Source organism: Anabrus simplex, chromosome 2 (assembly GCF_040414725.1).
Source record: "Anabrus simplex isolate iqAnaSimp1 chromosome 2, ASM4041472v1, whole genome shotgun sequence".
NCBI classification, from domain to species: domain Eukaryota; kingdom Metazoa; phylum Arthropoda; class Insecta; order Orthoptera; family Tettigoniidae; genus Anabrus; species Anabrus simplex.
The window spans coordinates 171736860-171764709 of NC_090266.1; the positions used below are offsets into that span (position 1 = coordinate 171736860).

At 39.7% G+C, this 27850-nt stretch overlaps 1 protein-coding gene across 1 annotated transcript in view; it reads right to left on the reverse strand.

The window, feature by feature from the left end:
• LOC136863973 (titin) overlaps positions 1–27850 on the reverse strand; it is a 982878-nt gene that overhangs the window by 884588 nt on the left and 70440 nt on the right. The window contains exons 6-9 of the mRNA XM_067140442.2: positions 25259–25373; positions 21014–21378; positions 13746–13937; positions 12060–12253 (exon numbers count right to left, since the gene is read on the reverse strand). Coding sequence (XP_066996543.2) covers positions 12060–12253; positions 13746–13937; positions 21014–21378; positions 25259–25373 — 866 coding nt within the window. The remainder of the gene's footprint in view (positions 1–12059; positions 12254–13745; positions 13938–21013; positions 21379–25258; positions 25374–27850) is intronic.

Below are 27850 nucleotides of genomic sequence, written 5' to 3' on the forward strand. Positions count from 1 at the left end.
TTGTTATTTACATTTTTTCCCCTGTCTCAGTCTCACCCTTGGCTCTGACAATATGAAATTCAATTTGCTTTACGCCGCATCGACACAGATAGGTCTCATGGTGACGATGGGCTGGGATGGAGCTATACTGAAAGTCAACTCAAGAGCTGAGGAAAAGTAACCTTCCGCGTGTGAACACGTCCCCTGTTCCCCCCTTCCCGTCTCGGTTCTCGTCCGCCACAGCCGGCTTATTATTAACGTCGTGCATCCGCCTGACATATACTTAATTCTCACATAGTAGGTAGCATCAAAAGAAATTACTTCCTTTCAGATCGTTGTACTTTGATTACGTACCATAACTATTTATTCCTTTATTGATCATGTGAAACCTACAGCTTACTGACGAATACCGAGGTAAGAGAAGCAAGGTTTATTTCATAATGCAATTTGTGTGAGGCACATGGGGACTTACAACGAAAAGTATGACGATGTAAGTATACGATTCCGCTCTCGTGCAACGACTGTCAGTGGCAGTTTCTCACAGTTCAACAAGCTGAAAATCCACCTGTGAGTGGCATTGCAGGTGTTTCCAGGAATGAAATGAAATTTCGTATGGCTTTTAGTGCCGGATATCCCAGGACGGGTTCGGCTCGCCAGGTGCAGGTATTTCTATTCGACTCCCGTAGGCGACCTGCGCGTCGTGATAAGGATGAAATGACGATGAAGATAACACATACACCCAGTCCCCGTGCCATTGGAATTAACCACTTAAGGTTAAAAATCTCCGACCCGGCCGGGAATAGAACCCGGGACCCTCGGAACCGAAGGCCAGTACGCTGACCGTTCAGCCAACGAGTCGGACTTTCCAGGAATGTTGTAAATATTGTAGTCCCATCATTCGGAAGGTAAAAAAGGAACTCATGATCTCCTTATGACAACATTTCTGCAGATAGAGGGCAGTTACGAATATAAAGTACATAATAGTATTATTATTACCATTAGTATTATTTCGAGTACGCTAAAGATCCTATACCCATACCGTGCTAAGGTCCTTCCTGTTTTACTTACGACGAGTGCATAGTTCGAACTGAGCTGACACGTAGACCTACTGATAACAGCCGGACGAACGAACGAACGAACGAACGAACGAACGTTTTCTGTCACATAAATCTGGCAGGCAGCTTAGTTGAGTTACGTTTTGTTTCACTTTCCTCATCGCCTTTCTTGCTTGTTTACATAATTCAGACACTTTCTTAAAACTAAATTTTCAGCGACTTTAGGGAGACATATCGTGAGAAACCTTTACGACATACATAAACAAGCACAGGACAGCATATACGATATGGTACCACAAGAAAACATACGAATTCCTTTAAATTCCGCGCGAGCTGTACGTAGAAACGCCGGTCAGCTGCGCGTTTTTCTTCACCACTTCTTCCACGGAATCTCATCGCGTAGGCTACAGTAAACGTTCAGAACAATTCGTTTAGACTTCCTACTTAACTCCCCCGCACTTGTATTAGCTTTAAAGTAATTCATTTGTGACTCAAGCGTTACAGCATCACCCACGTGTTGCTCACAGCTGGCAGCCGTTATGAATAGTGAGCATGCTATTGAAGCCAGTATTGCCAACAGTTTTCTTGGATCCCTCTTCAACGTCGTAAAAAGTATCCGAACTAAACAGCAATGGAATGAACTCGAACAAAGCTTAAAAGTACTCACTGCAATAGGATATCAAGCTCATGTTAAACAATTACTTATTTTGCTACATACACCACCGAGAACAATAACTATTCACAGCCATCTATGTATGGAATATAAGAGTTGGTAGCGAACCCGAATAACATACAACTTATGAAATATTTTTCACATTTTTACGGGGCAAAATTTTTTAATTGGTCAAGTCAGTTCACCAGAATATCTGACCAAACTGAAAGAAGCTCCTGACTGCAGCAACAAGCAACAAACATTTACCGCTGCGGAAGCCTCTTCACTGACCAGAAGTCTGGCTAACATCAAAGGCGCTTAGGTCTTGAGTTGTCTCTCAGTATGGGAGTGGGAAGGAAGCAACCGTGGCCTAAATTAAGGTTCAGCTCCAGCATTTGCCTGGTATGAAAATGGGAAACCACGGAAAACCATCTTCAGGGCTGCCTACAGTGTGGATTTCGAACCTACTATCTCCCGAATGCAAGCTGATAGCTGCGTGACAATATGCAAGTGACTGAGGTATGAGCAATGTTAGTAACAGCATTCTCAACACAGCTGGTCCCTATGATGAATGGTGTGAAAGTGTTGGTCACAGGATTGGTAAGTCACTGGGCTTGGCAGGATGATATGTAACAACACCTTCCGGCTCGGTGAGAAAAACAACGGGAAACTACCTCAATACTCATTTCCCTTGTACACCTCTTCAGCGACACCTAGGGTAGCTATGGCATCTGATAGCATATCAGCTGTGGATCCTATCAGCCATCAGGTTGATGATGAAGCGCCGGGCTGAGTAACTCCGACGTTAGAGCGCTGGCCTTCGATGGTATTTGAAGGTGCTCAAATACGTCAGCTTCGTGTCGGCAGATTTACTGGCACGTAAAAAACTCCTGCGGGACACATTCCGGCACCTCAGCGTCTCCGAAAACCGTAAAAGCAGTTAGTGGGACGTTAAAACAGATAACATTATCAGGTTGATGACCCAACGTACGTGTGAACCTTACATACCATAAGGGAACAATGAAACTAAATGTTAAATTTGTCATCGAACATGAGTCAGTCCGCCTCTGTGGTGTACTGTTTAGTGTGATTAGCTGCCACCCCTGGAGGCCCGGGTTCGATTTTCGGCTCTGCCACGAAATTTGAAAAGTGGTACGAGGGCTGGAACGGGGTCCACTCAGCCTCGGGAAGTCAACTGAGTAGAGGTGGGTTCGATTCTCACCTCAGCCATCTTGGAAGTGATTTTCCGTGATTCCCCACTTCTTCTCCAGGCATATGCCGGGATGGTACCTAACCTAAGTCCACGGCCACTCCCTTCCCACTTCCTTGTCTATCCCTTCCAAGGCCCACCAAGGCCCCTGTACAGCATAGCAGTTGAGGCCACCTGGGCGAGGTACTGGTCATTCTCCCCAGTTGTATCTCCCGATCCAATGTCTCACGCTCCAGGCGGTATTCCTTGCTGAGTCCGAGGGTAAACCAACCCTGGAGGGTTAGAAGAGGAAGAATATGACTCATGATTGTTTTTTGTTTGAATATCAAGTATGAAGAGGGATTTCTGCACGTTTCTTGTCACTCATAGCCTACTAGTAAACGTTCTGCGTGATGTACTCACCATAGCCGGACTGGGTAGCTCATGCGGTAGAGCGCTGGCCTTCTAAGCTCATGTTGGCGGGTTCGATCCTGGCTCAGTCCGGTGGTATTTGAATGTGCTTAAATATGTCGGTCTCGTGTCAATCGATTTACTGGCACGTTAAAGAACTCCTGCGGAACATCATTCCGGCTCCTCGCCGTCTCAGAAAACCGTAAGAGTAGTTAGAGGGACATAAACCCATTATTATTATTATTATTATTATTATTATTATTATTATTATTATTATTATTATTATTATTATTATTATTATTATTATTGCACTCAACAAAATCTGAAAGTAACTTCCTAGGACTACATACTCTGCATACATATCGAATACTAACTTCGGTATGGGGAAGACAACTTTAATCGCACGACAGGTGACTCTGGACCACGAGAGGATTCAACGGCCCTTCAGGTTTGAGAATAAAAGGACGACCAGCCAATTTCAGTGCACGAAGCGATGAACATATTTGGTAATATATTTCAAGAAATAGTAAGCGATGGACTAAATAAGAATACAGAGGAAGACAGACAGTACGGTACTTACATCGATACCGGTACGAGAATTCTGCTAGATGCACGTTCCCGGATCGCGCCACATGTTCTCACGGTCGCTGTCGCACGTCTACTGTTCGTCCGCCAGTTAAATTGGGACGGCACTACCTTGTGTGCAGTGCCAGATTTTCTCCCTTAAGCCTCTTCGTCTTGATGCGGCTGGCTGCCGCCAGTCTGCCATCGTCTCCAGAACGTACTTCTGCGGGACTTACGAGGTAGGCCTACTGTTGTTAAAATGTTAGTCTTTGCTAGTTTCCCACACTACTCCAGTGAAAGCTCTACATCGGATGCTATTTTAACACGGTAGAACCCTGCCTGTCCATCTCTGTTGTGTGATTAGCTGCCACCCCCGGAGGCGCGGCTTCGATTCGGTTCGATTTCCACCTCATGCATCCTCGAAGTGGTTTTCCGTGGTTTCCCCACTTCTCCTCCAGGCAAATGCCGGGATGGTACCTAACTTAAGGCCACGGCCGCTTCCTTCCTTCCTTCCCTCTTCCTTGCGTATCCCTTCCAATCTTCCCATCCCCTACAAGGCTCCTGTTCAGCATAGCAGGTGAAGCCACCTGGGCGAATTACTGTTCCTCATCCCCAGTTGTATCCACGATAAAATATCTCATGCTCCACGACACTGCCATTGAGGTGGTAGAGGTGGGATCCCTCACTGAGTCCGGGTGATAAACCAACCCTGGAGGGTAAACGGATTTAATAATAATAATAATTTTTAAAAAAAACGCCGGGCTGAGTGGCTCAGACGGTTAAGGCGCTGGCCTTCTGACCCCAACTTGGCAGGTTCGATCCTGGCTCAGGTGGTATTTGAAGGTGCTCAAATACGTCAGCCTCGTGTCGGTAGATTTACTGGCACGTAAAAAGAACTCCTGCGGGACTAAATTCCGGCACCTCGGCGTCTCCGAAAACCGTAAAAGAGTAGTTAGTGGGACGTAAAACAAATAACATTAATAATAATAATAATAATAATAATAATAATAATAATAATAATAATAATAATAATAATAATGAGCTCGATAGCTGCAGTCGCTTAAGTGCGGCCAGTATCCAGTATTCGGGAGATAGTGAGTTCCGGCCCCACTGTCGGCAGCCCAGAAGCTGGTTTTCCGTGGTTTCCCATTTTCACACCAGGCAAATGCTGGGGCTGTACCTTGATCAAGGCCACGGCCGCTTCCTTCCCACTCCTAGGCCCTTCCTGTCCCATCGTCGCCATAAGACCTATCTATGTCAGTGCGACGTAAAGCAAATAGCAATAATAATAATAATAATAATAATAATAATAATAATAATAATAATAATAATAATAATAATAATAATAATAAATTTTGGTCAACAAGAGCTTTTTTTTGCTAGCTGCTTTACGTCGCACCGACACAGATAGGTCTTATGGCAACGATGGGACAGGAAAGGCCTAGGAATGTGAAGGAAGCGGCCGTGGCCTTAATTAAGGTACAGCCCCAGTATTTGCCTGGTTTGAAAATGGGAATCCACGGAAAACATCTTCAGGGCTACCGACAGTGGGGTTCGAACCCAATATCTCCCAGAAGCGAGCTCACAGCCGCACGCCCCTAACCGCACGGCCACCTCACCCGGTGTCAACAAGAGCAATACCAACAAAGACCAAACTGCAGTTTTATAAGGCGCTTGTTATTCCAGTTGTGACTTTTGCCAGTGAAATGTGGCCTGTTTTCGCACAGATAGCTTGGAACCTAAATGTGTTTCACCAGCTTTGGCCACATAAGATTTGGAATGTCGCCGGGTATGATCGAATCTCATATGAAGAAATTCTCCAACAGAGTGAGTTCATGAAGTTAAAAGGATATTGTGATAAACCGACGCATGCGTCTAGCAGGGTACATTCTACAATTGCCAGAAAACAGATATTCTAAGAATGCAATCCAATGGGTACTATTGGCAGGGAGAGTAAACAAGGGAGACCACGAAAAACATGGCGTCGAGCATTCCAAGAAGACTTTCGAACAGCTGCCATCAGTTGAAGGAATATAGAGGTTTCTGCTTCAAACAGGACTCGCTGGAGGAAGTTTGCTGCCCTATCCACCCACTGACGTGAAAGGTGATGGATGTGATGATGATGATGATGATAGCAGTTCAACACATGTTAATTATTATTATTATTATTATTATTATTATTATTATTATTATTATTATTATTATTATTATTATTATTATTATTATTATTATTATTATTCGTCATCTCAAGATTCATACGTGTTTTCTTTATGGGTGGCAATGGTAACTTCACTGAAATACGATAAATATACTACAAAAACACCCAGTGCCTACGCAAAGCTAAGAAATTCAAAACTAAAATATAAAGTAATGCCCAATTATCTTCATCTTCCTATTAAGAGGGAATTGAATACAGATGCATCACCATCCCATGTGATTGGTTGATTAATCATAACAATAATAATATTATTGGCTTTACGTCCCATTAACTACTTTTTACGGTTTTCAGAGACGCCGGGGTGCCGGAATTTAGTCCCGTAGGAGTTCTTTTTTACGTGCCTGAAGATCTACCGATACGAGGCTGACGTATTTGAGCACCTTCAATTACCACCGAACTGAGCCAGGATCGAACCTGCCAAGTTGGGACGTTGATTATTAATCAGTCTGCTGTGATTCAAATTCCTTGCTCATCTCTTAGTACGTCTATAACTGATCTGTCAGTAAGTCTTACATGGCCAAATGATATATCTACAGTCGTCAATCCTATACGAAACTCTTGTTAAAAATCGTGTTACCGGGCAAGTTGGCCGTGCGGTAAGGGGCGTGCGGCTGTGAGCTTGCACCCGGGAGATAGTGGGTTCGGATCCCACTGTCGGCAGCCTTGAATATGGTTTTCCGTGGTTTCCCCATTTTCACACCAGGCAAATGCTGGGGCTGTACCTTAATTAAGGCCACGGCCGCTTCCTTCCAACTCCTAGGCCTTTCCTATCCCATCATCGCCATAAGACCTATCTATGTCGGTGCGTCGTAAAGCCACTAGCAAAAAAAAAAAAAAAAAGAAAAAAACGTGTTCTCGTGGATAAGAGAGAGTGCCACACATTACGAAATTCCTAAGTATTCTGCTGACAGTTACTGAAAGATATTCCTCACTTGTCTTATTAAATCGTCATACTAGATCATTCCTTCAGACTGATTTGTTTCTTCCTGGTAAAATCTGGAATAATTCATAAGCTTCTTTTTGATATTTTAAAATGTCCATTGAATACTAACACCAGCAGATGAAACCTAGTTAGTCCACACAGACAATGCCTTGGGTTGTGTCGCCTCAAAATCCACTTGGCCAGAGAGAGGGTGTAATCCTCTAGGTGGCCCGTCCCACCCCTTTCAGGGTGGGGAATGAAAACATTGAAATAAAAGATCCAGCACCGAGCAGAGTAGCTTCGACTAACAGTTGCCCTGGCTTTCCTCCTGTGCATTCGGGAGGTTCCATCTTCGGCTGTCCTGAAAATAGTTTTCCGTTGTTTTCCGTTTTCCTCACTAAGGCGAATGCCGGGACAGTTCCTTTTATAGTCCATGGCTGCTCCCCTCCCACCTCTCCATTCCACAAATCACCCCAATACATCTCCTGGCCTGAGGGAGGGCGTCACTGACTAGGAGGCCCGCCGCACCCGATCAGGGTACGGAATGAAAATAGTAGTCGTCAAAATTCAACGTATTATAACATACTGTCGAAGCACGCTCATAATTTTTCTGGAGATGTGAGGTACAGTGGCAGCTCGTACCCTGACAAATAGATGAAGGGATATCTTGAAGTCAATGACGACATCATAATCAAGAAAATTAAAATAAAATTCTGAAGATGAGTTATTTCAGCCGTTCTTCTTCTTATTATTATTTTTGCTAGTGGTTTAATGTAGCACTGACATACTGAATGTTTTTGGCGACATAAGGATGGGAAAGGGTTAGTAGTGGGAAGGTAACGGCCGTGGCCTTAATTAAGATACAGAACCAGCATTTGCCTGGTGTGAAAATAGGAAACCATGGAAAACCACCTTCAGGGCTACTGACGTTGGGATTTGAACCCACCATCTCCCGAGTGCATCATCATCATCATCATCATCATCATCATCTTAGTCCTTGACTGTAATCAGCGTACTGGTTTTCCGTTCAGAGGGCCTGAAGTTCAATTACCAAGGATTTTAACTGTGAATGGTTAGCTGCTCTTGCTTGGGAACTTGGTGTTTGTGTTAGTCTAGGAAGGGCATCCGTCCGTAAAACGTGGTCAAATCCACATCCAATGCCAACCCCAATTAATTGGGGAAAAGGCCAGGAATTATTTTTATTATGAGTATTATGCTAATGATTACAATGACGACTGGCAACAGCACTTTGACGGCACCTAATATCACGTTTGTCAGTTATCATATCCAAGATGCTAGCTTTCAATATCATCTCAATTGTCGTCACAAGGCTGAATGATGGAAGTTCCAAGCTAATATGCCTAGGAATATAATCACTGACTTCGTTGGAATCAAACTCAAGATCACTCTAACTGCAAGCAAAAGCTGATACACTCTCCTAGACTACAGCCATGATCAAAAATTGTTAGTACACTTCTGATAAGATTATACAGCTTAATCATCCTTCGGACTGCACATGCAATTACATTCTCCAGCATGCAAAACTCACCTACTGATTAAACACTAAATAAATCTTCCTGTCCTTGAGAACAGCAAATCATCCATCTGTAAAATGGTGTCTCTAGGAAAATACACACCACATGATGTTACTTACAATGACACATCCCCAAATTTTGTGGGTGTGTGAAGTGAGTTTGACTGCTCTCTAGCTTCCACATTATCTGATGTCTCCCTTCTGCTTGAAGATGGGCACAAGGTCACTTTGACAAAACTGTTCTGGTATGGGCATCTTATTATACATCTTAGTCAGTTCCTTCTGCATCCAGAGCCTCCCATAGCTCTGGTGGGATATCATCAGGCCCCACTGCTTTGCGACATATCTGCTTGGACCTCAGCTGGAATGATCTCAGGTACAGGTCCTTGAACAGGAAGTTTTGAACTCGCTACATCCTGCGGGAATTCTTCATCCAGCAGTTCTTGATGGCCCTGTGTGATACATTTGGTGGTGACTATGCCCTTGCAGTGCTTGTCATGAGGGTGGCAATTTTGTACATTTGTTTCACACCTCTTGCATCTCCAGGACTTCTTAGAAGCCTTACATTGCTTCTCCTTTAGTTTCTGCAAATACTGGCTTTGAAAGTTTCTTAGTAGCCTTGCACCTTGCCCTCAGGCATGACCTGTCCTGGCTGTTTCCAGACTTCCACCACTCCTTGAAAGCAGTTTTCTTCTCTCTCAGAGCCCCTTGTGTTTTGTCTTTCCACCACCACATCTCCTTGGCAATCTTCAGTCTCCCTTTTGAGACTGCCAGGTACAGCCTTGCATTCTCAGTGCAGTAACTCTGGAAATGTTGCCATTTATGGTCTGGGCTGTTGGTATTATTTGCCTCCAGTTTCTGTGCAATATAGTTTCTGATGTTATTGATAAACGGTGGGCTATTTGTCTCTTTTAGCTTCAACCAACTGATCTTTGGAAAGTGGCTTCAGTACGCATATGACATAATAGCTTTAACTCACCGATCAGAAGGCCATTCTGTGATGTGAGGTTCACCTGGAATGACTTTATTTTCTTCCCTACTGGTTTAACATCGTACCAACACATTGAAGGTTTTCAGCAACAGAAGGATGGGAAAAGGATAGGATTGGGAAGGTAGCAGCTGTAGCCTTAATTAATGTATAGCCGCAGCATTTGCCTGGTGTTGAAATGGGAAACGACAGAAACCATCTTCAAAGCTGCCGACTGTGGGATTCAAAACCACCATCTCCTGAGTGCCAGCTGACAGCTGCACAACACTAACCGCATGGCCAACTCCCTTGGTGCTTTACAGTCAACAAACTGTTTGAGCAGGTCATGATTACAAAGGATGTAATTGATCTGGTTACATTCAATGCATTTTTTTCGTCTGCTCTGAACTTGGAATGAGTTTTTGTCCTTATAAGAGACAAGGTGTTCCTTTACAACTGATGTAATAAAAATCAAATAAGATGGTAGTATTGGCAGTGTAATAGATTGTTCAACAAGATAGGTCTACACTTAGTTAAGGACTAAGCCAAAGATTTTGTTCTAGGCCTCAGGTAAGATGAAAATTCACAGCAAATCTACTAGCAATAAAATTTAACATTCAACAAGAACCAAAAATGTTCATCCAGTAGGCATTAATTGTGAAGAAATGTTATTTCATTGATTAAAATTTAGGTAATTTATTGTTTTAAATGCTCCATTTAAAAGCATACAACGAAAACATACAAACAGTATTGTGAGATTTGAACAATACAGAAACTCTATTGGGAGTTATGCACAATAGTTATATACTCATACTTGACATCATGTGATAGCCAGGAGGTCTTTTCAATAGACTGGCTGCCAGAATATAGTTGCTCGCTTAGCACCGCCCAGGTGTCACGCGTAGGGTTCTTTAAGGTTATACCTATGGACGTGAGCAACATCAACATCTACAATCGAGTTCTTCATCATAACTGGTTTCCTAAACATCTAGGCGTAATCTTGGGTTGCACTTTATCATTCGAACAACATCTAGTCAACTTATCTAAGAAACTGAAAACTTGAAACAATATTCTTCAGAAACTGGGCGGAGCCACTTGGGGATCAACTGCAAGCACTCTACGATATTCTGCCCTTGGTCTGGTTTATTCCAGGGCAGAGTATTGTTCTCCTGTATGGCTTAATAACCCATATACCCAATGTGTTGATGCACAGCTGAACAACAGCATGTGCCTTATTTTGGGCACAATCAGATCCACACCAATCTATTATTGTTATTGGCTTTATGACCCACTAACTACTTTCTTACTGTCTTCAGATGTGCTGAGGTGCTGGAATTTAGTCCCGCAGGAGTTCTATTACGTGCGAGTAAATCTACAAACACGAGGCTGATGTATTTGAACACCTTCAAATATCGCCGGACTGAGCCAGGATCGAACATGCTAAGTTGGGGTGAGAAGGCTAGTGGCTCAACCATCTGAGCCACTCAGCCCAGCATCAATCTATTGGCACCCGCTGCTCACGGGAATAATACCTTCTGATCTGCGCAGATCGAATGCCCTCTTAAGACAGTCTGCAAAATCCCCCAACTACCGGCACAAGAAGACATCCCTGAACTCAGTCTTCAAAGGTGACGTGGCTCGCAACAACTTTAATGCTGTGAAAGTTTGGAAAGACCACTGGGAATCTTCAATAGACTTGTCCCTTCACAACATGTTTTCTGGTGTGCAAACTGCTAGTGGATTTCATTTACCGCACAGGCAGTGGGCCGCTCTTAACAAAGTTCGGACGAGCCAAGGAACATGCAGGGACTCCTCTACAAGTGGAACTGTATAACATCACTGGAATGAGACTGTGGTACCCAACGGCAAACCATCCCTTACATCGTCAGCAGCTACAAGCTACGTGTCTACTTTGGTAGCCCGGCTGATTTCTTGATTCCATCAGAGGCAGTATTAGAGTGGATGGAAGGACTGGACATTCTGATTTGAAATTATAGGTATTTCACGCCTCATAGCACAGACACAAATAATAGATACAGTATATTATTACAGATATTAAGATGTATCCTTGTAAGAAATATGCTCCTTTTATTTATTTTGTCATTTCAAGATATAACAATAAAATATATTCTTTGTAAAATTATTAGTTGATGTTCTGTTTTATTATTTATGTAATTATATCTTCAAAATAAGTCATTGTGGAAAGTAACTTCCATGTAATGCTTGGAAAAAAAGAATTGAGAACATTAAAATAACTTTATAGAATAACATACTGTATTACATTTAATAAACCTGTCACTCCATTCAGTCATGTCATGCTCCCTACCACATCCTGTCTTCACTTCTAAGTCCCAAGCCAAACTAAGGCAGCTCCCACGGACATCACTGATGTATACAATCACAATATATATAAATTACAACGTGACTAATCATATTTTATGTAATTCTGCACAGTAAAATATTGAAAATTATTGCTAAATACATCCCTTCACCAAGTATAATTTAATAAAATTTAAAAAAATAAAGGATATTTACTTCACAATATAAATTAATATATCAGACACTTACTCTTGCTCCATACATAATGGCTCTCGTAGGCGTGTCCGTAGTAAGCGACCCAGTCGTACCATGCGCCCAACCTCTAATAACAAACGCTCACGACTTGTTAGGAACTTGTGCATCCGCGATCGACGTCGACTAAGATCGTCTCCTTGGCACATTGCTTTCACAGCCTCCATCAGCTCCCGCAGCTGGTTACAGTGCTGGAAAGTATTGCATATAAAATTTAAAGGCAACAACAGATGAATAGATCAATGAATTAAACAATCAATCTGTCTAGCTTAAAGGGAAAAGAAGGTGAAAGTTCTGAAGTTGATAGATACTAATTACTCTGACACTTTCCCTTCTTAGAATATTAAATCTAAATATACATTTGAAATGTAAACAACCAGAAATAATCTGAGGCTATTTTAATACAACCTCACAAAGCAGAATTGAGTACTTCTAGGCTACTAATCTACAATGGTCCTGCCACTGCTTTCATAATAGGATATTTCATACTTCCATACCCACAAGGGAAAAACCATAATAATTTATTGTAGCAGGTAGGTCATCAAGCAATTTGAAAATATAATTGAAATTTTACTTGCCAAATATTTTCCATAATTCACTACTGTCTCCACATCAGTGATTTCCATTATCAATTTTTTACATTCAACCTGTCCATAAAAAACTAATGAGGAAACCATTTAATACATTCCCTTCTTATCTAGTTTTTGGAAATACAGCCAAGAAGTTTCCTTCATATCCCAGTAATATTATTACATATATTTTGCAAGTGTACTGAATTAATATTTTATAGTAGGCAGTAGGCTCAGATCCATAAGACAATGATGAAGATTGTTGCACAAAACTGGAAATCATTGTATCCACATTGAGGAAGTCTATTAACTGTATGAGGTCTATATAATGAGCAATGTTTAGAGATGGATGATTGATGTATGTAAGTCAGTCTGACAAGCAAAAGTCAGTGCCTTGTTCTGAAGTTAACAATGCCTGGCTTCACAGTACCCAACAACAAATTACACGGCTTATGACTGGAATGCTTCCTACCAAATAAGATTCTCTAGTCTTTTAATTTATGAATACAAAAATGTTGAGCAACCTCAAATTGTATGTTTCATGAAATTATGATTTATATTAAAATGTGTGTAATTTATTAATGCATTTTTCACTACAGAGGATTAAGATTTAATGTTGGAAAATATGTTATTAAAAAAAGTACGAACTCCTGGTAATATCAACAATTTTAAAAAATCTAGATTTTCTGTTTTATTTAGATATAAGAAACATGGTTTATGTATTTTTCATGTTGACACAAAATAGAAGCTGAAAATTGTTAACTAATTTTATTGCCCACTTGAAGAGAATTGCTACGTGTAACAATATTTTTGGTTTATCCTGTTGTTTTACACAAACCAGTTGATTTAATTGCAACTACCCAAAAGACATTCATGTTAGTATTGTGGTCTATGATAACCTCCATCCAACACTGATAGAATTACCTTGATAAAAGTGTTGTCTCATGGACTTTATAAATTTATTCAACACATCTATACAGAGCAACAATTTTGTAATGGTATGATGTAGTAAATTTCAGTAGAAATGAAATGGACTAATCCAGAATGTCAAATAATTGCTAGACAGCTTTGACAAGTATCACCTTCTAAATCAAGCATGTCATATATCACTTACCTCCTCAACACTACGGTGGAAGACAGCTGACACCCGTAATCGTGTCATCTGTTCCTGCCCAATGTTCTGCAACCGCTTCCAAGACTGCCATAGTTTCTGTGTAAGTATAGTATTAACCTCTGTAGGAAGCTTACAAGATTGCCGAAGTGCCAACGCTGCACTCAACAACTGACAGCCATACTCATATGTGCCCTGGACATAGCAGTTCATAATAATTTTAACAGCCTGCCTAGGTTTCCAGTAGATAAAATTAAAATGATTTTTAGGCAATAAAAATTAGTACTAAGAATATTACATGTCAGGAACCACACCAATTGTCAGGATTGTACATGAAACTGATCACTCATCAATAAAATATTTGCCTCTATTAGAACAATCATGCATAAAAATTAAGTCACTGAAAGATATTGTTAACCGAGAATATGTATCTTTTTCTTCCTGTTAGCATATATATGCAGACAAGCAATTTTTCATAATAAATGCATTGCAAGACTCTAATACAGGGTCTCTCATATAAATTAAGACCGTCCAAGTGGCGTTTTTACTCTTCAATACGTAAGCTACAGTACTGGAGGCATAGTTCTTGACCTTGCAAGCAGCGTGCACATGTTTGACCACGCAAGCATCAGTCGCCAGTCTATAAATACATAGACCTGTTTAGTTCTATAATGGTTTACGTCATTTTACAACTTGAAAATTTACTTATTTTTCTACATAATCACCATTTTGGTCAATGTATTTTTGTAGACGCTGTGACAGTTTTTGTATGCCCATGTCATACCAGCTCGCCGCCGTGCTGTTCAGGAAGTTGTGAGTGGCGCTTCGGAAAACCTCAGGAACCAGAGTGCAGAGATCATCCAGGGTGATCCGGCGATCTTCACGCATGATTTGCTCAACCTTCACGACTGTCTCGATGGAAATTGACAGTCTCCCACTCCTTTGTTCGTTTGTCTTGAATTTCACTCCGAACGGCTGCAAACTCTCTACACCACTTACAAATATTTTTGACATCCATGCATGACTCACCATACACTTCCATCAATTGGCGATGGATTTCAATCGGTTCAGTGCCTTTTGCGTTCAAAAACCGAATAACTGCGCGCACTTCGCACTTGGAGGTAACATCCAATGGTAGCTCCACTCTGAATGGCTGCCAAGCCAAGACTGAGTGCCTCAGCGGGGCGTATGCGTGTTTAAAGTTTTAGATTGTTTCGGGTGGAAGTTTGTCCTTGTTGCAGTCCATATTGTCTGCAATTAAGATGATCCTTTCAGGCAAATAATAAAAATAACATAAACAATGGTTGTTTATGTCTACGCATTGTGCAATAGGTATGATTTATACTATTTTAACTGTCATTGCGACTTTCGCCAATTAGCCTAGTGAACCTGAGAGCAAATCCTCACATATTGGAGGAACTGGAAGAAAACATTACGAATGAAATCAGAAACATTAGTGGCAGAACTCATTTGTGTCAACCAGAATGTGGTTACCAGATACAATGGCTGTATAACCCAGGAAGGACGACACTTCCGGCATTTTTATAAGATTTCATATAAGACTTAAGCATGTATACAGTTTGGCCGAGGCAACTGCCGTAGTGCAGAGTACAAACACCATGCGCTCGGTCTGAGTTTATATGAGAGACCCTGTAGTAGTGTACTGTCTTGTACAACAGCACAATATATCTGTACCTCAGAGGTAAAGATTCGTAATTCCATTTTATAGCGAATGTGAGCTCATCATAAGGTGAGGTATCATAAAAATTGTTAGAAAGAAATCTGTTGGAAGGTATACAGTACTACCTCCCAACTTTATTCCCACCCATTATATTCAGTTGTGAAGCACAAATTACTTTGTTTCTCATCAGTAAATATCAGTGGCGGCTGGTGGTATCTGAAGCTGGGTGTTGCACCAACATTTTCAGTGTCACATTTTTATAGCTTAACAGAAATAACAAGAAACTCTGTTACCGTTATAGTAATGAACTACATTCCTACTAAAACTGTAATATATCTGTTAATTACAATCCAGGAAATAAGAGGCTCTGTACACAATGTAACTACAGTTACTCTTAATAATAATGTTATTGGCTTTACGTCCCACTAACGACCTTTTGAGGTTCCGGAGTTCTTTAACATACCAGTAAATCTACTAACACGTGGCTGACATATTTGAGCACCTTCAAATACCGCCGGACTGAGCCAGGATTGAACCTGCCACGTTGGCGTCAGAAGGCCAGCGCCTCAACCGTCTGAGCCACTCAGTCTGGCACAGTTACTTTTGCTTCACTTGAATTGAAAATTTTGCCGTTCTGTTTTTCATTTAAGCAAGATACTGGTAATATTGTGGGTGGTCTGGTATGGCGTGGAAAAGAAATTATCCGGCAAGTTGACCATGCGGTGAGGGTTGCGTACCTGTAAGCTTGCATTCGGGATATAGTGGGTTCGAACACCACCGCCGGGAGGCCTAGAGATGGTTTTCCGCAGTTTCCCATTTCCACACCAGGCAAATGCTGTGGCTGTGCCTTAATAAAGCCACCGTCACTTCATTCCAACTCCTAGCCCTTTCCTATCCCATCATCACCATAAGACCTATCTGCGTCAGTGCAACGTAAATAAATTTGTAAATTTAAAAATGGAAATGAATTACTTTTGCGAGAGGAGAGAAAGCAGGAATGAAGTAATCTCCGCAGAGTGGCGCAATCTAACGGGGACATTTGGAACTGTTTCTCGGTAGGGGACTTGCTAGTCTCGTGCAACTCCCTGAGACCGACACTGGCGAGCATGCTACCTCATGCTATGCAGGCTCAGGCTCGTACCTGCTGAGGTGCATTGTGCCGCGCTGTCCGCTAGGGAGTTGCCGTAGGAAAAACAAACCCCCTGAGTTTGATTCGAAGCCAGCAGCGTTTGTTGGTCCGTTACGAAGCATTAGTACAGCGAACGACTGAAGATGGTTGATTTTAACGTGTTTTCGAATACATGTTAGTTTTATTAAGCTAAAACATTAGAAGAAAAGACGACAAATGAAGTGCAAAATTATTGGGAGTTGTGCAACCCTGCAACAATACCACGCACCGCCCCTGGTAAACATGTATATATACTGGTATATGTATATATATTACTGATATTGTCTGTATAAGCCATATGCTAAATTAACAAATAAGTTGTAAAAAGGAAGCCATATCTCCCATATCACTTAGTGATAAATAGAGCCCAGATTATATGTAACATAAAGATGAGAAATATGTACATAAATATGTAGCTAAAATTGAAAAAATATATAGTTAAATATGTAATAAATAAAAAATATGTAACTTAATATCTAAGCTTTATTTGATGTATTCTTGTTACAGAAAAAGAAACAAAAAAAAAAAATTGCAGATGTTGTTCAACCTCTAAATTTCATTTGGAGGCACAATTAATAACTGGTTTCCAAATTTTCTGCATTATATCGAATGCCTTCTGTCTGTTAGTTTGTTCTTATATATAGAAAAAACCTTTCAGCTTCACATGAAGTCACTGGCATGTATTTCAAATTGCCCGGCAAAGAAATATTTAATTGTAGACTTGCTCAAGCAAGGAAGGTCTTTATTAAGACAGAAGAAATTTGATTTCATCAATCACAAATATGCTTATTAGAAAATTGTTCCTGAAGACATGTGTGTTGACTGTAGCACTTTATGGAAGTAAAGCATGGGTAATAACCAAAGAAGAAAGAAAGAAAGAAAGAAAGAAAAGGTGCTTTTGACATATGGCATTAAACCGAAGACTGGCGAAGGGATCACAAAAGAAGAGTCACTAAATATGAGTGACAAAGTTTGTGCAAGGGAAGGTAGATAGACACAGCTCGAGACACCCAAGACTTGCACCGGCAACATAGCTAAGGGATACAATTCTTTGACAGAATACCTCACTTTAAATTATTAAATTATTTTTAGATGTTGCAGACGTACAGGCTTTTAAAACTATTTTCAAGTGTTTAATTGAAAATTGAACACCTACAACCTGTTTTCCAGCCATTGACCGGGTCAGGGATGGAATGAATGAAGCCCCCATCTTCCGGCGAGGATAGGAATTGTGGCGGCTGCCGAGGCCTGTCACACTCCTCTGGGGCAATGATTAAATTCAAGTGTTTAATTATATAACTTAAATCAATGTGAAATTAGTGAGGAAGAGAATTGTCTGCTCAAAGAAGTTCACTGGTTACAGTGGACAAGGAGACATAAATAGTGGGTTGTGAAGGTCTAGAGACATGCTATCTGGTCAGACAATCACATTTCTGCCTTTATATGAATGATGCTAGGCATCATGTTCATCACAGACCTTTGGAAGCCTTTGAAGAGGGCTGTGTGTAATATGTGATTCAAGTTGGAGGTGGCCCTATAATGTTCTAGAGTGTGTTTCAATTATGCAGAATTATATGAGATGACAGGTAATTTGTAACAGAATGCCTACATCAAGTTGCTGGAGAGTTTGGAGACAATCCAGTGAGAGATAAAACAAGCCCTTCATCCTGGAGAACTATCAGCAGCAAGATGATTATGTCATGTTTAGGAGAGGGATCAGGTTTGGTCAATTTATGCCTCTAATTTCTATCCAGGGTAACATGACTGGTGTGATATACAGAGATAACATTCTCCAACCTGAAGTTACAGATTTGCTGCCATTGTGGGTGAGCGCTTTACACTAGTACCTGTACCCATCGAGCCAGAGTGGTCAATCAGTTCCTCAAGATGCATGGCACATTCTGCAGACATGAACTGTGTTGTACATGCATGGCATGAACTATAGTGAGCAACTGTCCACCGTCTTAATCCTCCTGCTAACTTAGCGAACTGATTGAAGCTGCTATCCAAGAGTAGGATAATGTGCTCCGAAACAAGTTAAATTCTTTGGTGCTGAGTGTGCCTCGGTGTGTTCCAGTATGCATCAAGACCCGAGGTGGCTACACATGATACTGACCTGCCACACAATTAACAACATTTTGTTCCAAATCCTAAGTGACCAACTTTGTCCTTTTGTTGCATTTCTGTTGTTTCTGCATAGCTGACTGCACACTATTTTCTTAGTATATACCCTTCATAATGAATAATGTACATACTTACACACAACAAATAAAAAATGCACTAGACCGGAATATGCAAAAAAAAAATTATGCACGGTATAAAGGACAGCATCCACAGTTGCATATTATTTTCAATGAAGTAATTAAGAAGTAACTAACAATCAGTTACGGGTTTGTAGGCAGGTATTTTTATGCATATATTTGTTAGTATGTACACTATGTACATCATCCATCTAAAATGCATACTGGTTGGTTAAGCCTTTGCAAGGCAGCTCCGGTTCAAATCCCGACCAATGCAATGTACGTAGGATTCTTGAAATGAAAAGTCACATCTCTGTGATTCAGAATCCTCATCAAACTGGAAGTGCATAGCTATGATCATGATATCAACAGCCACGTAAAACTATAAACTTCCTTACTTTCTGTTAAGCCTCTGTGTGTAAAATCTGCTCACCACGGTGTTGTTGTTAGGTCCTAGAGTTACTCTGAGACTAATAATATGGCATGTGACCTCCAAAGAGGCCTGGTGCAGGTCTTTAAAGTTAACGCTGTATAGGCGACCTGTGCGTCTATGAGGATGAATTCTAACGATGAAGACAGCACACACCACTAGCCCTCCTGAGCCATCGGAATTAACCAATGAAGCTTGAAATCCCTGTCTTAGCTGGGATTCAAACCCAGAACCCTCTAGACCAGAGGCCAGCATGCTAACCATTTAGCCATGGAACCGGACAGATAATGAGACTGACTAGGGCTATTCCATTATATCCTAAGCAAACTGCAAGTAGTAAAGACATCTAAATCTAACAGTCACGGTCAACACAGTATTTATGGACATAAATGATGTGTATAGTCTACTAAAACAAGCTGGATGTCTCCATTACTGCCCATATCACCCTTCACTTTGATCACTAATATCATAGCATTCATCATCACCTGATATTTCAACATTCATATCACTGTCAGAAGATACCGGTACATAACTTTTTGAACTATCACAATACAATAAATCAAACAATTCTACCTAAATGTAGTCATATAATAGAGTTTGTGCCTTCTGCTGAATGCAAGTTCATAGCTACACAACACATCACCTCACCCAATTTGCTTGTTCTTATACCTGTCCTTCTCATGGCAAGATGGTAAGGTCCATCAAGATAGGCCCTATCAGTATAGATATGTCTTATTTCAATGTTAGAAATGTGCCTGCCCATTTTACATTCTTATTCAGGACAACACTTCACAGACCTCCTACTTGACATGTAGACTTATTGTCTAATATTGTTATTTCGATGGAACATTGACATGAGACAAGACAACAACTTTGATATGAGACAAAACAACAAAACATACTGTATCAGTCCCTCTGATGGAACTTCAGCAGTGCCGAATTCATGTTACATAAATAAAGATGAAAATGCATTGTTGTTGTTGTTATCCATTTGACATTAAGTCCGGCTCCATGGCTAATGGTTAGCGTGCTGGCCTTTGGTCCAGAGGGTCCCGGGTTCGATTCCTGGCTGGGATGGAGATTTTAACCTTCACTGGTTAATTCCAATGGCTTGGGGGCTGGGTGTTTGTGCTGTCCCCAACATCCCTGCAACTCACACACCACACATAACACTATCCTCCACCACAATAACACGCAGTTACCTACACATGGCAGATGCCGCCCGCCCTCATCAGAGGGTCTGCCTTACAAGGGCTGCACTCGACTAGAAATAGCTACAAGTAACTAATCTCATATTTGTTCCGTGTTGAAGATAACAATAAGTAAAATTCTTTCAAGTATTTTACTTATAGAAATAGCTACATGAAATTAAATTAATATGATTCAAAACAGTGTTTTTTAAAAGTAATTTCTTAACTTGTATGTCATTTTAAATTCCATTTGAAACTTCTGTATTTTACCACATGACTTTTGACACATTTTCTGCCATACTTAAGAGATAGGAATGAAAAATGCTCAGATAATTATGTCATGGAATTAAATGTACAATCAAATTTGAAATTGTATAACTCAGGCTAAATATACTAACAATTTCCTTCACCTTTTATATAAATATTATCATACAAAGGAAACCTGTGTTGCTGGAATTATGTAATTGTTTTTTCTTTCATACCATTAGAAGGAAACAATAAAATAGTTATAAAAACATTTCACAGACGGATAATCTCATCTCAGGAAGTAGGCACTCTATACCTTTGCAGTTTCTTGGAATGATTGGTGTTCATCTTTCTGTTGCTGGATTTCAGGTACACTGCATCCTACATGCATATGATCTTTCAACATGACATGAAATAAGTCATCTAACCACTGAACTGCTTGGCTTGCATCTTTCTCGTATGCATGAACATGTGAAATTTGTTCTAGAGTTAACTTTTGTAATTCAACGCTATCACAAAATATACTCTTGCGGGCACAAATAGCATCTAAGAGGTCATGGACATTCATTATATCACTCTCATAGTTGACAGCCACATCACGCCCCAATGCATCCTTTACTGGCATGCTCAGTATGTCTGCCAGTTTCTCTCCTTCACGTAGCACTTCACGCTCCAGTATCTCTGTAACAGAAAAGAAAAATTATTTAGTGAGTGTAATATCTAGAGTTACCGGATGTCTGGAAAATTCTGGATGTGCCCTACATTTTAACCTTCCATATGGTGTCCAGGAGGAATTTCTTAAAATTCCTAAATGTCCTCCACTTTTTTTTAGAAATTCAAAACATTCAGTGGTTCAAAACTGTATCCCCTGTCATGTAAAAAAAAAATTGTTTTTGAAGATGAAATATGGTTTTCTAGATGGACAGAATACTTAAACTAGGCACGATTTACATCGATTTTATTGTGGGCGTGATTTTCACTGAGTGCGATTTACGTACAACCCATGTGGGGTTGCAATTTAATTTAATGTATGTAATTTAAACCAATTTCTTGAACAAAACAGATCAAACCTTGAAATGTGGTCATCTAATGGTAAATGGAAGATATATTTTAGTGCTAGTCGATAGTTCTAGTTTAGTTAGTGCCTTTGTGTGTTGTTGAACACTGGAGAGTAATTTCTCACTATTTCTGCACATAATGCAAATGTAGATTGGATTTTTTTCATTGATTTCCGCTAAATGTACAGATGAGAGAAACAGACTCTTGGTGGACACTATGAAGGGTACACTTTTGGTTAAATGTAACTCCAAACTCACAAACTGCTCTGAGTTTTGATCATGTTTTAAACAGACAAGATATTTTGCAACAAATCAGTATATCTCTTAAATATAAATGATGTTTTACTGTAAAAGTAAGACTGATTTTGTTCTTAGTATATTTAATGTGGGGATAGCATGCACTAAATATTGCTTATTTCCACAATTTTTTGCTTTTAGTGAATAATTTCCCAATGTCCTAAGAGCATTGAGCCCCACATTCTGCCAAAGCATCTGGTAACCCTAGTAATATCTCCTTTAAAATATTGTTATGTTTTATAACTCTAATTTATTCCACGATGACCCCACATGGGTTGTACATAGATCGCACTCAGTGAAAATCACGCCCACAATAAAATCGATGTAAATCGTGCCTAGTTTAAGTATTCTGTCCAAGCGACTACCTGGTCCCCGTGAGTCATGGCTCACCTCCTCCCTTATCAGTGACCACTGGACTTTCAAACTGTTAAGTAACCACTGGAATTCCCTATGCATTGTAATTTCCTTCTAGTTTACCCTTCCAACTTTCTCTTTACCACCCTCAGTACTGCTCTAACTATCCTAGTGTTCAGTTTGGGCGCTTTGTGTGTTTACGCTGTTATTTGTTAGATATGGAAGTTACAACGACCAGCCATGGTAAACCATGTGCCCTTCTTAAAAATTACCTGTATACCATGAAGAAAACAAGTGAAGATGGAACTATGATTTGGCGCTGTCAAAACAAAGATCAACGCAGTGTCGAGGAACGATTAAGATGAAAGACGCCAACGTACTTAGTTCAAATGAGCATCTATGTGGAGCTCCAGATGACGCTCTTTTGGAAGTGCACAAGTCACTGAATCAGGCGAAGAAGAGAGCATGAAAGGAAAATACTTTGTTTTCTAAAAATATATTTTGAAGAGTTAGGTGACCTGCATAATCGAGGGTATATTTTTGTCATGGAAATACCAGGACAGCAAACAGAGAAGAGGACATTATAAATAAATAAATAAATAAATAAATAAATAAATAAATGAATGAATGAATGAATAAATAAATAAATAAATAAATAAATAAATAAATAAATAAATAAATAAATTAATGATCTGCAATTAGGGCGGTCATCCAGGTGGCAGATATACTATCAATTGTCTACCTCATATTTACATTTATAATTGTTCACCTAACTTTTTCTTGAATATTTTCAACGAACTTGGAAATTTATTGAACGTTTCCCTTGATAATTTATTCCAGTCTCTTACTCTTTATCCTATAAATTAATATTTGCCCCAACCTGTCCTCCTGAATTCCTAATTTATCTTCATATTGTGATCTTTTCTACTTTCAAAAGTACCACTCAAGCTTATTCTTCTACTCATGTCATTCCACGCCAATTCACCACTGACAGAAAACTACTAGGAAATCAAAACAAACCAAAATCATCTCAAAAAGTTGAGCTTCAAGCAGAAATATTAAATATGAAGGACGGTAGCAGTTTTGATATAAGTGACGACAAGTCAGAAGAAAGGATCATAGTTTTTAGTGGCAAAGCAGGAAGAGAAGTTCTGAATAGTAAATAAGACTTTCATGGATGGGACCTTTGAAAGCTATAGCATCCAGTTTTCTCAAATATACACAATTCATGCAGACTTAGGAAGTTTGAAAATGGATCCAACGTCCATCCAGTGGCCTTTGCATTTTTACCAAATAAAAAACCTATATACTCCTGTTTTGTAATATACCAGAACATGTTTCACAATGGAACCATTAGAATGTGACAGTTGACTTTGAACCTGCAGTTATTTCTGCATTATGAGATGTATTCCCATCTGTCCAAGTGCATGGATGTTATTTCCATATGAATGTCTCTGGAGAAAAGTGCAGGAATTGGGACTGACTCGAAACGTATACAAAACCACCTTTAAATATACGTACCTGTTTTCACACTTCTCAAAAGTTGCTTTAAATCCATCCCCACTTTTACAACCTTCCTTTCTATCACATTTATTTTAAACTACGACAAAAGCAGCTTCATGATCATTTGATCGCTTACACCATCTATCACTTCTGTTTCTCCATAGAGCTCATCTGGTTTTATCAGTACCAGGTCTAGAATATTTTTCCATCTAGTTTGTTCCATCATTTTCTCATTCAGCTGTCCTTTGCAGATTAACTTATTTACCATTTGTTAGTCACGCTTTCTGTCATTTTCTTTATTTTCATAGTTAACATTTGGTTAGCCAGTATGCAGAGTCTTGGAGAGTTGTGTCATTCCAACTGATGAGCCCGAATGGCATATCTGGGCACCTCTGAAAATGCACATGGCCTAACCACCCAAAAGCTGGTTCTATTCCTGTGATTTCTTTATAATGGACATTGTATTTGAAAAAAAAGAAAGTCGTGTTAGTAGAACACTCAAAGGAACTTCATACTCTCCTCAACTGTATCAGTTTCGAACTGGCAACACCCAGAAAATCCCCATGCCATTCCACTGTGCATAACTAATTACAGCTAATTAACCCTGGAACCATACACCTATGTTTCAGGGACACTACTCGTACACCAAGCCACTGACTACTCCACAAAAGAAACCACGTATTTTACACATTCACACTTACGATTTATTTTAAAATGCAATGAAATCATTGAAATGGATTATTTTCAATATATTCATGCAAATTAGAACAGCTCTGTAACCACTGGTAATGAATAAAATTAAAAAGATTACATTAAAAAAAATTCCACCGTTTGGTTTATGGTACTACTATATGGTTCTCATTAATTTTCTGCCAGTGCAAAAATAAGTTCATCTGAAGCACAAGGAGAAAAGGTATATAATCTATCACATCAACTTCTTCAAAAATATTTACTTCCATAGTTGTGTGGAGCATCGAAGAAATCATTGAGGATATCAGGCTCAGACCTATGGTATATGATTCTGGTAAAATTTGTTCATCGCTTTCATGGCAAGCGATTTCAAACTCTCTTATCACAAGGTATTAAGGTACATGTTAAAAAAGTATGAAAAACAAAACTGGCTACATTAACTGTACACCGGCAAAATATATGCCCCAAACATATGTTTTGACATACAAGCAGTCGTCACCGAAGAGAATTAGTGTACAATCTGAGAGAGTACGAAGGTCAAAGAAAAGTTACGGAGGTAGGAGACTATAGGGGTTGCGAACACCAAGTTACTGTGAAATGAAATTTCCCTGTGACACTCAGTGTATGGTTCCAGGGTTAAGAGAATACTACAGACTGACCTGTGGTGACTTGGCTCTCCTGTAGCTCATGCAATGTAGATGCTGCACTTTCAAAATCATCTACATGGTTGCACTTCACTAATGTTTCAAACACGTTGCTTGTTCTTTCGAAGTACTGAAACAAGAAAAATAAAATGACTGTACATGTAGTACTTAAACATAATTAACTTGCAATATAATTCAAATAATCACTACTGATCTGCACATAGGGCAGTCGCCCAGGTGGCAGATTCCCTTTCTGTTGTTTTCCTAGTCTTTTCTTAAATGATTACTAAGAAATTGGAAATTTATTGAAGTTTATTGGTAAGTTAATCCAATCCCTAACTCGCCTTCTTATGAATGAATATTTGCCCCAATTTATCCTCTTGAATTCCAACTTCATCTTCATATTGCGATCTTTCCTACTTTGAAAGACACCACTCAGGCTTATTTGTCTACTAATGTCACTCCATGCCATCTCTCCACTGACAGCTCAGAACATACCACTTAGTCAAGCAGCTCATTTCCTTTCTCTCAAGTCTTCCCAGTCCAAACTTTGCAACATTTTTGCAACACTACTCTTTTGTCGGAAATCACCCAGAAAAAATCGAGCTGCTTTTCTTTGGAAATTTTCCAGTTCTTGAATCAAGTAATCCTGGTGAGGGTCCCGTACACTAGAACTAGGGTTGCCATACATCCCGGAAAACCAGGATTGTCCCGGATTAGAGTGGTATAAATAATGTCCCCTCCGGCTGACTAAAAGTCCTGGATTTAAAAAAAGTAATTCCTTTACTCCTAATGGAAATACAATTTAAACGCCCGTCCAATCTCTTAAAACTTTGAGTAAATTGAATGGTCGAGACTCAAGAAGTATCCATTAAATTTTACCTTATCGATCTTATCCATGAAGTAGTCAAAGTAGACTATCGAATTATCTCTTCTTTCTACGTACTTCCGGTGTTACAGACTGTTTTCAATTAGAATACTGGAAAGAATCTTGTTCTATTCTATGTTCGAAGAAAAATAATCTGTAGGAATCGATTAAATTCAGTGTGATATTCTGAGTGAGTGAATATTTAACATTTTTAAGCATGGCATCGAAATGGAAAACGAAATTTAAAGATGAATATGCCAAAGACTTTCCTTCAATAAAATGAGGTAGAAGCGAATATGAGGCGGAATGTAAACTATGCAAGTAAGTTTCTTTTATTTTTTTATATAAGAAATAGAACAAATGATTGATGAAAGAATTTTGTTTACGGTTTACCGTTTACCTGAAGTCCGACTTGGTAATTAAAAAATAATATTTTTCTTTACAGTTGCTATTTTTCGATTGCACATGGGGGAAAAGTGACATCAAAGATCACGTAGGTACAGTGAAGCATAGGAATTATTTGCTAATATGTATTTGTCCCGGTTTTGTGGCAGACAATTATGGCAACCCTAACTGGAACCATATTCTAATTGGGGTCTTACCAGAGACTTATATGCCCTCTCCTTTACATCCTTACCACAACCTCCAATTTCCCTCATAACCATGTGCAGAGATATGTACCCATTATTTACAATCCCATTCATGTGATTACCCCAATGAAGATCTTTCTTTATATTAACACCTAGGTACTTACAATGATCCCCGTAAGGAACTTCCACCCCATCAACACAGTAATTAAAACTGAGAGGATTTTTCCTATTTGTGAAACTCACAACCTGACTTATAACCCTGCTTATCATCATACCATTGCGTACTGTTCATCTCACAACATTATCGAGGTCATTTTGCAGTTCCTCACAATCTTGTAACTTATTTATTACTCTATTAATTACTTATTTATTTCTCTATTACTCTATACTTTCATATTGACAGTTCCTTTGGCTCACACAAGAGCTTCAAACCACATTTATCACATTGGGAAAATATTTGCTTCAAGTTATTCTTTCAAACAGAGCTGAAGATACTGGCAACATATTAAAAGGAAAGGAAAGGAAAGGAAAGGAAAGGAAAGGAAAGGAAAGGAAAGGAAAGGAAAGGAAAGGGAAACAGAAAGCTGTAGTGATAACAGTAGGGTAGGGAAGACACTAAACAACTTCAGCATCGTACACTAGTATTTCATGGGAAACTACCCGCTGGTATACATTGATGTCATCCTCCAAAAGCAGGGCTGGATATAAGGCTAAGGCTGACTAGGCTACAGCAATGAAGCCCACATCATAAAAAGATAAATAAAAATAAAGTACAAAACAAGGAAAATATTCACAAGTTAAACATGTTCAAAGGTAATGGCATTATTTTATTAATAATAATCTTGAATATACAAATTCTTAGTTTTTCATTTCCTGCTGTCATCCTTATAAAAAAAAAAAGGAAAAGCAAAAAAGCAAAGCCATCTTCTTGCAGGCCATGAAGGCCCCTGGAAGGGTGGAAGGTAAAGGCTTCCACTATCCGTAACCTCGGCACTCGGTGGGGTAGAGTGGTTAGCTGTACACCCGGCCGCCTTTGCCCCCAGGAATTAACCTGGTGCTCATTTTTGGTGTAGGCTGAGTGAACCTCAGGGCCATGTGCACCTCCGGAAGTGGAAATATCTTTTCTTAAAGTTTACGACTTCCTGGCGA